This window comes from Pleurodeles waltl, chromosome 7, assembly GCF_031143425.1.
Source record: "Pleurodeles waltl isolate 20211129_DDA chromosome 7, aPleWal1.hap1.20221129, whole genome shotgun sequence".
Taxonomy (NCBI): Eukaryota; Metazoa; Chordata; class Amphibia; order Caudata; family Salamandridae; genus Pleurodeles; species Pleurodeles waltl.
In genome coordinates, this window is record NC_090446.1 from 470,018,011 (window position 1) to 470,033,737 (window position 15,727).

The 15,727-nt window shown below is 43.7% G+C and overlaps 1 protein-coding gene across 1 annotated transcript in view; it reads right to left on the minus strand.

The window, feature by feature from the left end:
• The window catches only part of PPP4C (protein phosphatase 4 catalytic subunit), a 207,757-nt gene that overhangs the window by 139,198 nt on the left and 52,832 nt on the right, over positions 1-15,727 (minus strand). Inside the window, exons 3-5 of the mRNA XM_069244070.1 lie at positions 7,553-7,604; positions 7,278-7,328; positions 7,011-7,112 (exon numbers count right to left, since the gene is read on the minus strand). Coding sequence (XP_069100171.1) covers positions 7,011-7,112; positions 7,278-7,328; positions 7,553-7,604 — 205 coding nt within the window. The remainder of the gene's footprint in view (positions 1-7,010; positions 7,113-7,277; positions 7,329-7,552; positions 7,605-15,727) is intronic.

A 15,727-nucleotide genomic window follows, 5' to 3' on the forward strand; every position in this document is an offset into this window, starting at 1 on the left:
CCCTTGCCCAAGTGGAGGTTTCCCCGAGGAATCCCCCCCCTTGCCTGCCTGCAGCGCTGAAGAGATCCCGAGATCTCTCATAGACTAACATTGCGAACCCGACGCCTGTTCCTACACTGTACCCGGCCGCCCCCGCGCTGCTGAGGGTGAAATTTCTGTGTGGGCTTGTGTCCCCCCCGGTGCCCTACAAAACCCCTCTGGTCTGCCCTCCGAAGACGCGGGTACTTACCTGCAAGCAGACCAGAATCGGGGCACCCCCCTCTCTCCATTCTAGCCTATGTGTTTTGGGCACCACTTTGAACTCTGCACCTGACCGGCCCTGAGCTGCTGGTGTGGTGACTTTGGGGTTGCTCTGAACCCCCAACGGTGGGCTACCTTGGACCAAGAACTGAACCCTGTAAGTGTCTTACTTACCTGGTAAAACTAACAAAAACTTACCTCCCCTAGGAACTGTGAAAATTGCACTAAGTGTCCACTTTTAAAACAGCTATTTGTCAATAACTTGTAAAGTATACATGCAATTTTTATGATTTAAAGTTCCTAAAGTACTTACCTGCAATACCTTTCAAATGAGATATTACATGTAGAATTTGAACCTGTGGTTCTTAAAATAAACTAAGAAAATATATTTTTCTATACAAAAACCTATTGGCTGGATTTGTCTCTGAGTGTGTGTACCTCATTTATTGTCTGTGTGTATGTACAACAAATGCTTAACACTACTCCTTGGATAAGCCTACTGCTCGACCACACTACCACAAAATAGAGCATTAGTATTATCTCTTTTTGCCACTATCTTACCTCTAAGGGGAACCCTTGGACTCTGTGCATGCTATTCCTTACTTTGAAATAGCACATACAGAGCCAACTTCCTACATTACCCCTACAGAATTTAGAGATGCAATTTACGAGTCCATATTACCAATTGATTGAGAGTAACCTGGACCACAAGACCCACTTAGTCATCATCAATTTTTATAATAATAGTGTTCCAGGAGATTTCTCCAATATTTTAGTGGGAATGGAAAATGACTTAAAAAAAATATTTGGAAAAAACAATCGAGAGATCCTATTATATGGGGGGGGGGGGGGTGATTTTAACGTCCATCCGTGTGAAGAAATTTCAGATAAGATATGTGATTGGGACTCGGAAGGCATAGGAACAAGCCTCCACTTCTCTCATAATGCTCAAGGAGAAGAAATGAATTTACTGGCCCAAACCTATAACCTCTCCTTTGTAAATGAATTAGTCTTGGCCGATCCACAGTTTAAACCAACATATAATGGAAGGGGCGCAAACACAGTGATCGATTACATCCTAATGTCTACTCACTTTGCTCACCATCTTACAAATTACTCATTGCATGACATCGCAATTAGTGATCACTATCCTCAGAGTATGAATCTCTTAATATCTCCCCTCTTAGTAGCTAGGGAAGATAGTATTATACTGGCAGATGATATTGAACTGGCACCGCGCAATGGATATACTATGAAGTGGGCCCAGACAGACCGCAAGTCTTTATTGAAACAGGTAATACGCCAATGTAAACAGGCTTTTGCAGACTGTCTAAGAGAGAACCCACATCCAGGGCAATGTCTAAGTGCGTTTATAACGATTACACAAACCATAAAAGAAGCCCTCACTATTAAAAGTAGTAAGGTAGAGAAAAAAAGGATGTGCGGATGGTTTGACCATAATTGCACCCAACCACATAAGAGACTGAAAAAGGCCCTAAATGCCCCAAAAAGGTGCTGGAGTGACATATGCAAACGCAGACAGGAATATAAGACAGCAATAAAGAAAAGGAAACTGACTATAAAAACAAACTTGTGGGAAACCCTCCATATAGCAAGTCGTAAGAAAGACAACATATTCTTCTGGCAGACAACAAATTCCCCCATGCTAGGGGACAGTGACATTCCTAGGATGGAAATCGCTATCTCCGAAGAAGACTGGGCAGCACATTTCTCTAATATATATTCCCTGATGAGTGATACACTAGACCACACTCACGACCACAATGCACAGGAAAGTCCGCGCTTAGTCATAACCCCCCCAATTTAGCCTTCAGGAGGTAGAGGAAGCTATAATAGAAAGTAAATCAGGGAAAGCGCCAGGCCCTGATGGCGTTCCGATCGATATATTCAAGGCCAATATGGAGCTGTGGGGGCCTGTACTGACGCAGACACTGAGGGCCATCTGCACATGCGGACCCCTACCTTCTTGGAGAGACTCTAACATAATCCCAATATATAAAAAGGGTGACCGCCTCAACCCAGCCTGCTACAGGCCAATCTCCCTGCTGGACACAACAGCTAAAATAGCAGGGAGAATAATTCTGAACAGGCTACAAACATGGGCAGAGGAAAATAATGTTCTAACCCCGGTCCAGTATGGATTCCGAAAAGGAATCGGAACAGTGGAACAAAGTCTAAATCTAAGTCTTATCATTGCAAAGTATACTAAGATCAGAGCTGGCAACCTGTACCTGGCCTTCATTGACTTATCAGCCTTTGACTGTGTAATCCATGATAAATTATGGGATATTTTAAACAGCATGGGGGTGGAACCGGCCATAATCCAATTTATTCGTGAAATGTACACAGGGAGCAGAGCAAGAGTGAGGTACGGCCTAAAAGGGGAATGCACTCGCCCCTTTGGTCTATACAGAGGAGTGCGCCAAGGCTGCGTTCTTGCTCCGTTCCTGTTCTCAATGTACATAAACCACTTTGACAAAGAACTGGCCACTAAATGTAAAGATCTACCCCAAATAGATAACCGACCTGTTCCGGCATTACTTTATGCAGATGACGCGGTACTAATGGCTAGGACCCCAATAGCTCTCCAGAAACTCTTAACAACCTGCATCACATACATGACACAGCTGGGTCTTACTGTCAACCGCTCCAAAACTTTTATCATGAACTGCGGTGGGAAGCGCGGCAAGTCTTATAACATCACTATTGCAGATAGCAAGGTCGAAACCGCACAATCCTTTTCATACCTGGGCATAACGCTTGATAAGTCGGGTTCCTGGGCCAACTGCAGGAAGATGAAGAGAGTGCACTTGATCAAAACAACGATGGCACTACGACTCTTCTCCAAAAGGCTTGGGGGGATTACCCCACCTAACATGGTAAAGATCTACAAAGCCAAGTGTATTCCAGCTGTTACGTACGGGGCAGGAATTTGGGGGACATACAAACTGCGATCTAGTTCAGGCTGTGGAGAATGATTTCCTACGACATCTGTTGAGGGTACCAAAAGGCACTTGATCGTACGTTACGCACTCGGAACTTGGGGTTCCTTTTATTGCAGACCTGATAAAGATACAGCCATTGCTATTATGGCATAAAGTCTGGACCTCGGAACACACCAGTCTTAATAAGGCCATTTTTACCGACTGCACGAAGTCATTATATACATCAAGGGTACCATGGTTAAAATATATCATGACCTTTTTTGAAAAATTGGGCAACAAAGACTACTACTCAAATCCAGCCTCGTTGCTGAAGATATCTAGGAAGGACCTGAGTAAACTGGCATTAAAATATCTAGAAGATACACGCTGGGGTGTGGAATCAAAAAAAACTTCAGTCATTCATAACCAAATAATTTTGACGGCGGAGGGTATGCAGCCTTACTTGGCAAATATGGTACTCCCTCGCCACCGTTATGTGCTTACTAGACTTAGGCTAGATACGTTTCATCGCCTAGTTTCATTTCCAACTATGAATGATTGGTCCATCTTGTTAAAACCATGCCCCTGTGATGCAAAAACACCGCAATCCACAATACATGTGGTTTTATTTTGTAATTTTTACACCTACCAGAGGAAACGTCTAGTTGTTCCACTTTTAAGGAAAATTAATCTCCCCCAATGTCGCACAGCCTACGCCTGTCTCCAATCACTATCTTCCTTAGAGACGTGTGGAATTTTAGCAAATTTTTAATGTTCGGTATTAAAGACAAGGAAATCCATGGGGGAGGCGTTCAAAACAATCTACTGTGATAGGTTTCCTTCATTGTTGTCTGCTTTTTATTACATTTTTATCGTTTTACCTATTTGACTTTTATTCTTTATTGAAACACATGTATCATAACCAGAGATCTTTTTATGACTGTTATGTCTTTTATGACTTGGCGAAAGTCGAATAAAGATTTTGTACTACTACTACTTCAGAGAAAAATGGAGGATAGATTACACATTGTGGCTAAGCTTTGTACTCTCAATAGCAAGGATATTTATCTGTAACAAGGAAACTGCTTTGTTAATGAGTCCACACACTGCAAAAGGGAGAAACAGCCAGAAATCCCTTCTTCTGCAGGACATAATTCAAAAAGTCTTGTTTTCTTGGCCGTTTTAGGGTCTTTATCAGTCAAAACATCTGATGCACAGCAGAAAGGTAGTCCCCATTTTTCTTTTTTCAGTCAAAACATACTGGAATGACACAAATGGCAAGATTCAGAAAATCAAAAATAGGATTAAAAAAAAAAAAAAAAAATACAACATTAAAAACTTAAATCTCAGCTTTGGAAGAAGGATCTGCCTTGTCAGATAACACACTAAAAGTGATCCAACATCACTTTCAGAGCGGATGCCCTTGCTAATCAACATATGATGTTGCTTATCACAAGCCGGGATAACCGTTTACAGTTTGCAGAAAACAATCTGACACCTCGATATACTTCTAGGTTTAGAATCCATTTGGCATTAATTAGAATGCCTTGCAAACCATAAGAGTTAATGACTTAATTTTTTATTTTTTTTATTTAAGATCTTGGGCCATTAACCCAGACCTAGTTCCTCTTTTTGAGATTCCAACTAGGGACCATGACCCAATACCCTCACCTCATCACACCCCCCCCCCCCCCCCCCAAACTCCAATATCCTTTTGGACATGCACTCAAAGTACGTGCTGTTTCTTAATGAATGAAACGTGTGGTGCCCTTCGTCTAACATTGAACTTCGCTTGCACAAGAATATTGAAAATGCTTTTCTCTTTATTTTGCACAGGTTGCCAGTTTCCACAAACACCGATACTCCAAGCTAGTTTTTAAACGCCTGCAAGAAACAACCATAATATATTTAAGATCAAAAGAGAACTGTACAAACAAATGTCCAAATTATTAGTAACCATGCATACTGGCACAGAACTAATTTTTAAGCACCTCTAACATTGTAGCAATTATCTTATTATTCGAAGTACTAGATTTATATTTTTACCTAGTGTAAGACGTATTGGGAACATAGAACACATTCAAGTTTTTATTTTCCCTTTTTTCATATATTAATATATAAAGAGCATTTATATGGTATCAAAGTGATTACCGCTTTGGTGGATAAGTGCTAGAGTAGGTAAGGCAGGGTAAGAACCAGAATCTCCTCATGAGGTCATTCACCAACCAAGCACCTTAGAAAGTTTAGCTTATCCAATATAGACCTAAACACTAAAAGGACCAGATTTGCTCCTACTGTTCAGCATGCATCAGTTCAAAAGATAAAGTGCCAGCAGACCATGTACAAGGACGTACACCTGCAGAGTTTGTATATCCTGTTTTGGACTCAAAATATATTCATGCGTTTTGTTTTCCCAATTTCTTCAGGGGGTGTCAAAGGCTCGGCAGAGAGGTTCGTCCCACTCTGGCTTGACTTGCAGCCTCCCCAAGAGCCTGAGATGCATCTACTTTGGAAGCAACAACCACCAAGAGAAGCACCTTCTTCCTGCTCCGCCCCAACCTGGTCCCTTCCAGGAACACAAGAAAATACAGGTTCTAGTCTTCAAATTTAAATATTATAATCAGTTGAGATAAACAGTCAGAAAAGTGTGGCGACTGTCACCATAACCCAGAGTAGAGCGAAGCAGCCGTATACAAACAAAGCTCCAGATTTAGAGATTGGCGGATATCCAGTCGCCGGATTAGGGTTCCATTACATCCTATGAAATTGTAATACGACAGACAGGATACCCACGTTTGTGACAGAGTAACCTAGCCACCAAACTCTAAATTAGGCCCAAATTTTAAGTGGCTGACTCCAGGGTCAATGCAAGAATTTTGCAGCAACTGACTAGTGGAGGAGAAAGGAGAGTACCTGCAAGTAACAGGGTGCTGCAACCAGCTAGACAATCCATTTGCAGAGCCCAAAATAGAGAACACTCACGAAAAGTGACACGAGAAGCTAAATGATGTAAAAAGAGCCTAAATGATGCCACAATCCATCTGTAGAAAAGTGAAGCAGCCAGGAGAGAGGGTAGTCGAGGTAGATTATATTATGAGGGCACTGTCCAACTAAGAGCTGGGCTTGTCCTTTATAGGGTTTGACAATGTCCCAAGAGACCTCCCATTTCAATTTGTATGAGAAGTTAGCCGTAGGTCCTTTCTGTTTCTCGTTTAATAAAGACAGAAAATGTATTTGTGCTGGTAGATTTCATCCCATAGCCAACACATTAGCACCCATGATATACAGTGTACATGAGCGTTAACTGTGTTTTCTGGCATGTACCTTTGAATGGTGGAAAACATCAAGACTGTGCTGTACTGTAAGGAAGTACCATTTGGACAATTATGTGGCTCCAATGCGGTTCTGGGCACACAAAACATGTTCATTTTGTTATTCATGTAAGGATGGGTTGTACTGCTGCAGAGCATTTCAGTCAACAATACTGCTTTGGCTCATTTAAAAATTACATAACAGGTTCTAAAACTACTCATCATATCAACACCCTCGGAGTGCTCACCTAAGCATCTACAAAATAATATATTCCCATTTCCCACTACTGAAGAGGAATTACAATGAGAAGAGCTAGGGATGGTGGGTGGGGCCATTTCCATATGTATTTGGGAATGTAGGAAGAAAAAGTACGAAATTACTTTATGGTAGTTTGCAGCAACGGGGAAAAAAAACATACATCTCATCAGTCCTTTCCCAGCCTTGGGTAAGGTTATTTCAATGACTCCCAAATGAAAGACCCATGTCAGAGTACAAAACGAAGAAGCCATTTACCTTCAGCGCTAGCAGCAAAAGGAAGGTCTCCACACTGTAAAAACCACGATCCACAAAGTCGCCCATGAAGAGATAGTTTGTTTCTGGAACATCGCCTCCAACCTACAAGAAAAAAATATGGACGAAATGACAGAAGGTGGAACGCTGGGACTTTGGGTGTTGCACTGCAGAGGGAGCATGCTGTTACCAGTGCAGAAACATCGAGCATATAGGACATGGAATGAGTGACTGACTTAAAACATGCACAAAGGAAGGACTAGGACTCACCCGAAATAGTTCTTTGAGGTCATAGAACTGGCCATGGATGTCCCCACACACCTGCAAGAAAATAAGGACATCCCTAAAAACGTAGCCAGTCATGCAAGCTGCAGCTTATTTAACAAATTATGCCTAGGTCAAACAGAAGCATAAAAAAAAACTTTCAAAGATATCTGCCTATATTATAGCATTGTGAATAAAGACAGTAGCAATTTTTATTCTCATAGCCCAAGAAAGATTAGCTGGCGCCTGGGGTGTGTAGCATATCCAAAGGTTACACTCACAGTGACTGGAGAGTCCACTCGCTGTACATTGCTCTCCTCCACCAATATCTCCCTGGAAGATAAAGAAGGAATAGATGAAGAACTGCAAGAGGAAATAACAAGGTGCCAAAAAACAGAAGCCTTGTCTGATTGCACAAGCAGAGGCCACTGTTTCTCATAAAACACACTCTTAGCTTCTCCATAACCCCACTGACTTGAACATGGATTTAAGTGTACATACTTTGAACTGACTGCAGGAATGACAGGCTACAACTTCTTGCCCAAGTACTGGCAGCCCACCAGATCAGCAACAGATTGGCCTCTTACTACCATTTATAATAAAGCAAATACTCTAAACGGGAAAAACAGAGGAGTCAGACCAAGACTTCACCAGCACTGCCCTAGTGCTATGTCCACTTAGGCAGCTTGGCATAAGAAAAGGCTATTTCGTTCCTGCAGCCTGAGCTTAAGAAAGACTTCAAGTGGATTTCAATAATCCACATTATCTGCAGCCATGGTGCTTAACTTCAAAATGCATCAGCAGAGTGGTTTAAAATCCAAGTGCCATAATAAAAAGAAAACTTGAGGGGAATGAGCGAATTAAAAACAGGCAGAGTTGTGGTTAAAAAAAAAAAAAGTAGAGTGCTTTAGACCATGGCTGAAGTGAAAAAAAGCCTGTGGGTCTGGGACACTGTACCACACCAAGCTCTCATTGTGCCACCCCAACATCTTCAGTCTGGTACATCAGAGTGTGTACTTTTGCATGATACAGCCGTGCAGCCTCAACAGAAACCATTCATTGTCAAGTTAATTACTGGTGTATTTGGTGCAGAACTGTATGGCTGATTTAATCCCCTACCTAGCAATATTAATGTTGCAGATCCAGGAAGTTGCATGTAAGTAGTGAGTGCGACCTATCAAAGACAGAAATCTAGGGACAAATTGTTTCACATGGTAAGACGAACTGCAGAGACTAACTATTAGATTTGAGTAGGCTAAACTGAAGTTTTCGGTGGGCTTGGGTCAGTGTTTGATGTTTACCAGAACGACAAACATATACAAGGAAGTGATGGATGATATGCTTTAATTAACCCCTTCGTTGCCAGACCTTTTACCCCTTTTTTTGGCTATTTGGGGCAGTTCACGCTTAGGCCCTCATTTGTTCACATAAGCTACCCACGCCAAATTTGCATCCTTTTTCCCCCCCCCAACATCCTAGGGATTCTAGAGGTACCCAGACTTTGTGGGTTCCCCTGAAGGAGACCAAGAGATTAGCCAAAATACAGTGAAAATTTTGTTTGTTTCAAAAAAATTGGAAAAAGGGCTGCAGAAGGCAGCTCATGGTTTTTTCCCCTGAAAATGGTATCAACAAAGGGTTTGCAGTGGCAAGATCACCATCTTCCCAGCTTTCAGGAACAGGCAGGCTTGAATTGGAAAACACTATTTTTCAATACAATTTTGACATTTTACTGGGACATAACCTATTTTTACTATTTTTTGTGCTTTCAGCCTCCTTCCAGTTAGTGACCAAAATGGGTGAGAAACCAAAGCTGGATCCCAGAAAGCTAAACATTTCTGAAAAGTAGACAAAATTCTGAATTCAGCAAGGGGTCAATTGTGTAGATCCTACAAGTGTTTCCTACAGAAAATAACAGCTGAAATAAAAGAATATTGAAATTGAGGTGAAAAAAAAACAGCCATTTTTCTCCACATGTCAGATTTTTGAAAGCAATATACCGTTATGTCAGCTGGACTCTTCGGGTTGCAGGGATATATATATAGGGCTTGTAGGTTCATCAAGAACTCTAGGTACCCAGAGCCAATAAATGAGCTGCACCTTGCAATGGGTTTTTATTCTATACCGGGTACACAGCAATTCATTTGCTGAAATATAAAAAGTGGAAAATAGGTATCAAGAAAACCTTTGTATTTCCAAAATGGCCACAAGATAAGGTGTTGAGAAGCAGTGGTTATTTGCACATCTCTGAATTCCGGGGTGCCCATACTAGCATGTGAAGTACAGGGAATTTCTCAAATATAAGTCTTTTTTACACACTGCCTTACATTTGGAAGGAAAAAATGTAGAGAAAGACAAGGGGCAATAACACTTGTTTTGCTATTCTGTGTTCCCCCAAGTCTCCCGATAAAAATGGTATCTCACTTGTGTGGCTAGGCCTAGCGCCCACGAAAGGAAATGGCCCAAAACACAACGTGGACACATCAAATTTTTTCACAGAAAACAGGTGTTTTTCTTTTTTTTTTTTTTTTACAAAGTGCCTACCTGTGGATTTTGGCCTCTAGCTCAGCCGGTACCTGGGGAAACCTAGCAAACCAGCACATTTTTGAAAACTAGACACCTAGGGGAATCCACGATGGGGTGACTTGTGGGGCTCTGACTAGGTTCTGTTGCCTAGAATCCTTTGCAAGCTTCAAAATTTGACCAGAAAAAAACACTTTTTCCTCTCATTTCTGTGACAGAAAATTCTGGAATCTGAGAGGATCCACAAATTTCCTTCCACCCAGCGTTCCCCCCCAAGTCTCCCAATAAAAATGGCACCTCACTTGTGTGGTTAGGCCTAGCGCCCACGAAAGGAAATGCCCCAAAACACTATCTGGACACATCAAAATTATCAAATACAGAACTACAAGTTTTTGCAGGGGGGCACCTGCGTTTTTGGTCCTGGGCTCAGCAGCCTTCTAGGGAAACATACCAAACCCAGACATTTCTGAAAACTAGACACCCGAGGGAGCCCAGTGAGGCGTGACTTGCGTGGATCCCCCAATGGTTTCTTACCCAGAATCCTCAACAAACCTCAAATGTAATTTCTGTGTGGGATCACCGCACTGGGACACATTTCATACCACCCAATGTTCCCCTCAGTCTCCCGGTAAAAAGGATACCTCATTTGTGTAGGTGGGCCAAGTGCTTGTGAAAGGGAAGAGCCAAAAACATGTCAATATTGAGGGGGACCTAAAATCGGCCGATGGGGCAGAAATGGCCTAAATACAATTTGCCCCTCCAGGGGAGCGACCCTTTCCTAAGGGGTCGCTCGCCATCTGTAAAAAAAAAAAAAAAAAAAAAAAAATCCCCGGTGCCTATGGCCTAAAATAAATTTGCCCCCCAGGGGAACGACCCTTGCCTAAGGGGTCGCTCCTCTTGAGTGAAATTCACGAGGAAAAAAAAAAAAAAAAAAAAAACTCCCTAGTTTCTAGTGGTTTCTGTCCCCCTTGGGGGCAGAAATGGCCTAAATATAATTTGCCTTGGGGTCACAAATGCTGGAATGGAAGACAGGGTGCTCCCCATTTTGACTGTTGTAATTAAGGCTCCCGTGAGCCTCTGAGCTGACGAGCTCCGGGTGAAGCACCTGTGCGCCTTCTTGAGTGGTACTTAAACCTGTGAATACTTTCAAGGCGGCATTTCAAGCAACCCCGCCAGCTACACGTTGCTCTTCGCTGACGACGGCCAAATAGCCAGAAACACGTGTCCGAAGATACGGCACTCGCCGCACCAACTTATGGTGAAAAACTTTTAAAACTCTGTTCAAATTCGTGCTAATGACTGCATTTACCATGATGCCTTGGGGTCACAAATGCTGGAATGGAAGACAGGGTGCTCCCCATTTTGACTGTTGTAATTAAGGCTCCCGTGAGCCTCTGAGCTGACGAGCTCCGGGTGAAGCACCTGTGCGCCTTCTTGAGTGGTACTTAAACCTGTGAATACTTTCAAGGCGGCATTTCAAGCAACCCCGCCAGCTACACGTTGCTCTTCGCTGACGACGGCCAAATAGCCAGAAACACGTGTCCGAAGATACGGCACTCGCCGCACCAACTTATGGTGAAAAACTTTTAAAACTCTGTTCAAATTCGTGCTAATGACTGCATTTACCATGATGCCTTGGGGTCACAAATGCTGGAATGGAAGACAGGGTGCTCCCCATTTTGACTGTTGTAATTAAGGCTCCCGTGAGCCTCTGAGCTGACGAGCTCCGGGTGAAGCACCTGTGCGCCTTCTTGAGTGGTACTTAAACCTGTGAATACTTTCAAGGCGGCATTTCAAGCAACCCCGCCAGCTACACGTTGCTCTTCGCTGACGACGGCCAAATAGCCAGAAACACGTGTCCGAAGATACGGCACTCGCCGCACCAACTTATGGTGAAAAACTTTTAAAACTCTGTTCAAATTCGTGCTAATGACTGCATTTACCATGATGCCTTGGGGTCACAAATGCTGGAATGGAAGACAGGGTGCTCCCCATTTTGACTGTTGTAATTAAGGCTCCCGTGAGCCTCTGAGCTGACGAGCTCCGGGTGAAGCACCTGTGCGCCTTCTTGAGTGGTACTTAAACCTGTGAATACTTTCAAGGCGGCATTTCAAGCAACCCCGCCAGCTACACGTTGCTCTTCGCTGATGACGGCCAAATAGCCAGAAACACGTGTCCGAAGATACGGCACTCGCCGCACCAACTTATGGTGAAAAACTTTTAAAACTCTGTTCAAATTCGTGCTAATGACTGCATTTACCATGATGCCTTGGGGTCACAAATGCTGGAATGGAAGACAGGGTGCTCCCCATTTTGACTAGTATAGTAAAACCTGTTAAACAAAAATAACCAGAGATGGTAGTAGAAGATGATGTGCTTGGTCCATCTTTTCTCTCACATAAGTATAATCATGAGCAATGTGTACCAATCGAGGTTACAAATTAATTTGTAACCAATAATGATAATCAAGTGTGGCTTATCCCTTTAGAAATGACAAGAAAAACGTGAATTGTAACAGAAGATGGATTTTAACAGTATTTCAGACTCCAAATGATTCCTGCATGACACAATGGAGTTCTATCTTTTAGGCCAATAAGAACAAGTTACTTACCTTCGGTAACGCTTTTTCTGGTGGATACACTAGCTACCTGTGGATTCCTCACCTTATGAATTCGTCCTTGTGTCAGCATCCGACGGAAAGTCTTCTTCCTAGCTGTCCACGAGGACGTCATTATGGCACGGCTCCACGTGACTCCGTCTGACGTCAACGTGCCAATAAGAGGTCCTCGTCGGCGTAATGACGTCAGTTTCACCTCATTTTTTTTCGTGCCTTTGAGGCGAACAGGTGAGAACCGACCCATCAAAAACCAAGAAAATATATATACACACACACACACATATATATATATATACATACATACACACACACACACATACATATACATACACACATATATATATATATATATATATATATATATATATATATATATATATATACACACACACACAAACACCAAAATCTTGTCCATTGAACCCATATATTTACATAATTACCTTAAATACATGTATATACAAATATATATAGAAACATTTCTCTAAATACTACAAGATAAGCGTGAAATCAGGCAGGCAACGGGGAAGCGGGAGGGACCGTGAGGAATCCACAGGTAGCTAGTGTATCCACCAGAAAAAGCGTTACCGAAGGTAAGTAACTTGTATCCATCAGAAGAACAACTACCTGTGGATTCCTCACCTTATGAATAGAGTCCCAAGCAGTACTGCACTCGGTGGTGGGTGCCCGCCTGATTACACCAAGAAATCTTGCAATACCGAACGAGCAAAATGACCGTCCCTCCTCACTTCAGAGTCTAAACAATAATGTTTTACGAAGGTATGGAGGGACGCCCAAGTTGCCGCTTTACATATATCTATTAACGGAACTCCTCTCGCTAGGGCAGAGGATGCAGACTTAGCCCTAGTAGAATGGGCCCTGATACCTTCAGGAGGGACTTTTTTCGCCAGAGAGTAACAAATCTTAATACACAAGATGACCCACCTGGAGAGTGTTCGTTTCTGGACTGCTCGGCCCTTTCACTGTCCAACATACCCAACGAACAGTTGATCATCCAGGCGAAAGCCTTTAGTCCTCTCCAGGTAGAAACTCCGGGCCCTCTTAAGGTCCAACCTATGGAGCCTCTCTTCGTCTTTAGAAGGGTGAGGAGGAGGGTAGAACGCGGGTAGGGTAATAGACTGCCCTATATGAAAAGCAGTGACAACTGTCGGCAGAAAAGCAGCCCTGGTTTTTAGTACCACCTTATCAGGGAAAAACATGGTAAATGGGGGCTTAACGGAAAGTGCTTGAAGCTCTCCAACTCTCCTAGCAGATGTGATTGCAATTAAGAAAACAGTCTTCAAGACCAAATATCTCAACGGACATGAATGCATGGGCTCGAAAGGCGAACCCATCAAGAACGTCAATACAAGTCCCACTGAGGCATGTGAAAGGGTGTAGGAGGAAACATTCACCAAACCTTTAAGAAATCTATTTACAATTGGAGACTTAAATAAAGATGGCTGGTCCTGAAGGCAAAGAAACGCAGACAGAGCTGCCAAATATCCCTTAACTGTAGCTATCGCACAGCCTTTCCTTGCCAAACTAAGAGCAAACAAAAGAATATCTGAAAGGTGGGCCTTCAAGGGATCCTTTTGGTTCTCTCCACACCAAAGCACAAATTTTGCCCACCTACCGGCATAAATAGATTTAGTGGAGTGTCGCCTGGACGAGAGAATAACATCCACTACAGCCGGTGGGAGAGAAAATGAACTCAGGTTGCCCTGTTCAATCTCCAGGCATGAAGGTGCAGGCTCTGGAGGTGGGGGTGTAGAACCTGCCCCTGCGACTGAGAGGAAGTCTGCCCTGAGCGGGAGACAGAGAGGAGGGCACTGAGAGAGTTAAAGCAGATCCGTATACCATACCCTTCTCGGCCAGTCCGGAGCCACTAAGATGACTTGGGCCCGGTCTTGACGAATCTTCCACAGAACTCAAGGAATCAAGTGTATGGGGGGGAAAAGCGTAAAGCAACTGGCCGCTCCAGGACATCTGAAATGCATCCCCCAATGCTCCTTGCAACGGATACTGGAGGCTACAGAACAACAGGCAATGCGCGTTCTCTAGAGTGGCAAACAAATCCACCTGAGGAGTACCCCACATCCCTAAGATGTGGAGGACTAGATCTGGATGGAGACGCCACTCGTGATCTATTGAGAAGTGACAGACCGTCCACACGTATATTCAGAACTCCGGCCAAATGATTCGCAATTAAGCAAATCTGATGGTCCTGAGTCCAGGACCAGAGCCAGAGCCGCAGAGCTTCTCTGCAGAGAAGGTACGACCCTACTCCTCCCTGCTTGTTTATATACCACATCGCGGTAGTGTTGTCTGTCATGACCTGAACTGACTGACCGCGAAGGGAAGGGAGGAAGGCCTTGAGCGCCAAACGTACTGCCCGCGATTCCAACAGATTGATATGCAACATCTGTTCCGCTGGAGACCAATGACCCTTGATCTCCAGGTCCCCCAGATGAGCTCCACACCCTAGAATGGAAGCATCCGATGTCACTGTGGCCACTGGAGGAGGCAGTGAAAACGGTTTTCCTTGGGAATGGTTGCCATCCTCTGCCCACCAAAGAAGATCCGCTACAGCATCCTTGGAGATCTTTATTGAATCCTTGAGATCTCCTTTGTGTTGGAACCACTGCTTGCGGAGGCACCACTGAAGAGCCCTCATATGCCAGCGAGGGTGAGTGACCAACAGAATGCAAGAAGCAAACAGACCTAGCAGGCGTAAGACCTTGAGGACTGGAACTGCCGCTCCAACTTGAAACAACGGAATCAGCGCCTGAATGTCCCGAACCTGCTGAGGCGGGGGGTAGGCCCGAAACATTGTTGTTTCCAGTACTGCCCCTATGAACAGGAGGCGTGGAGAGGGCTAGAGGTGAAATTTGGGCACATTTACAGAAAAACCCAGATCGAACAACAACTGGGTGGTCATTAGCAGAGGAGACAACACAAGCTCTGGAGACTTGGCTTTGATCAACCAATCGTCCAGGTAGGGAAAAACCGCTACTTCCCTCCTGAGATGTGCTACAACAACTGACATTCACCTTCGTGAAAACCCGAGGTGCTGAAGTAAGTCCAAACGGAAGGACAGCAAACTGGTACTGTTGCGTTCCGACCACAAACCGGAGATACTTCCTGTGCGACTTGATTATCGGAACATGAAAGTACGCGTCCTTAAGTCGACAGACACCATCCAGTCTCCTTCATTCAACGCCAATAGCACCAGCGCTAGGGTCAGCATTTTGAATTTTTCCTGCTTGAGGAACAAATTCAAAACCCTCAAGTCTAGGATTGGCCGTAATCGACCATCCAC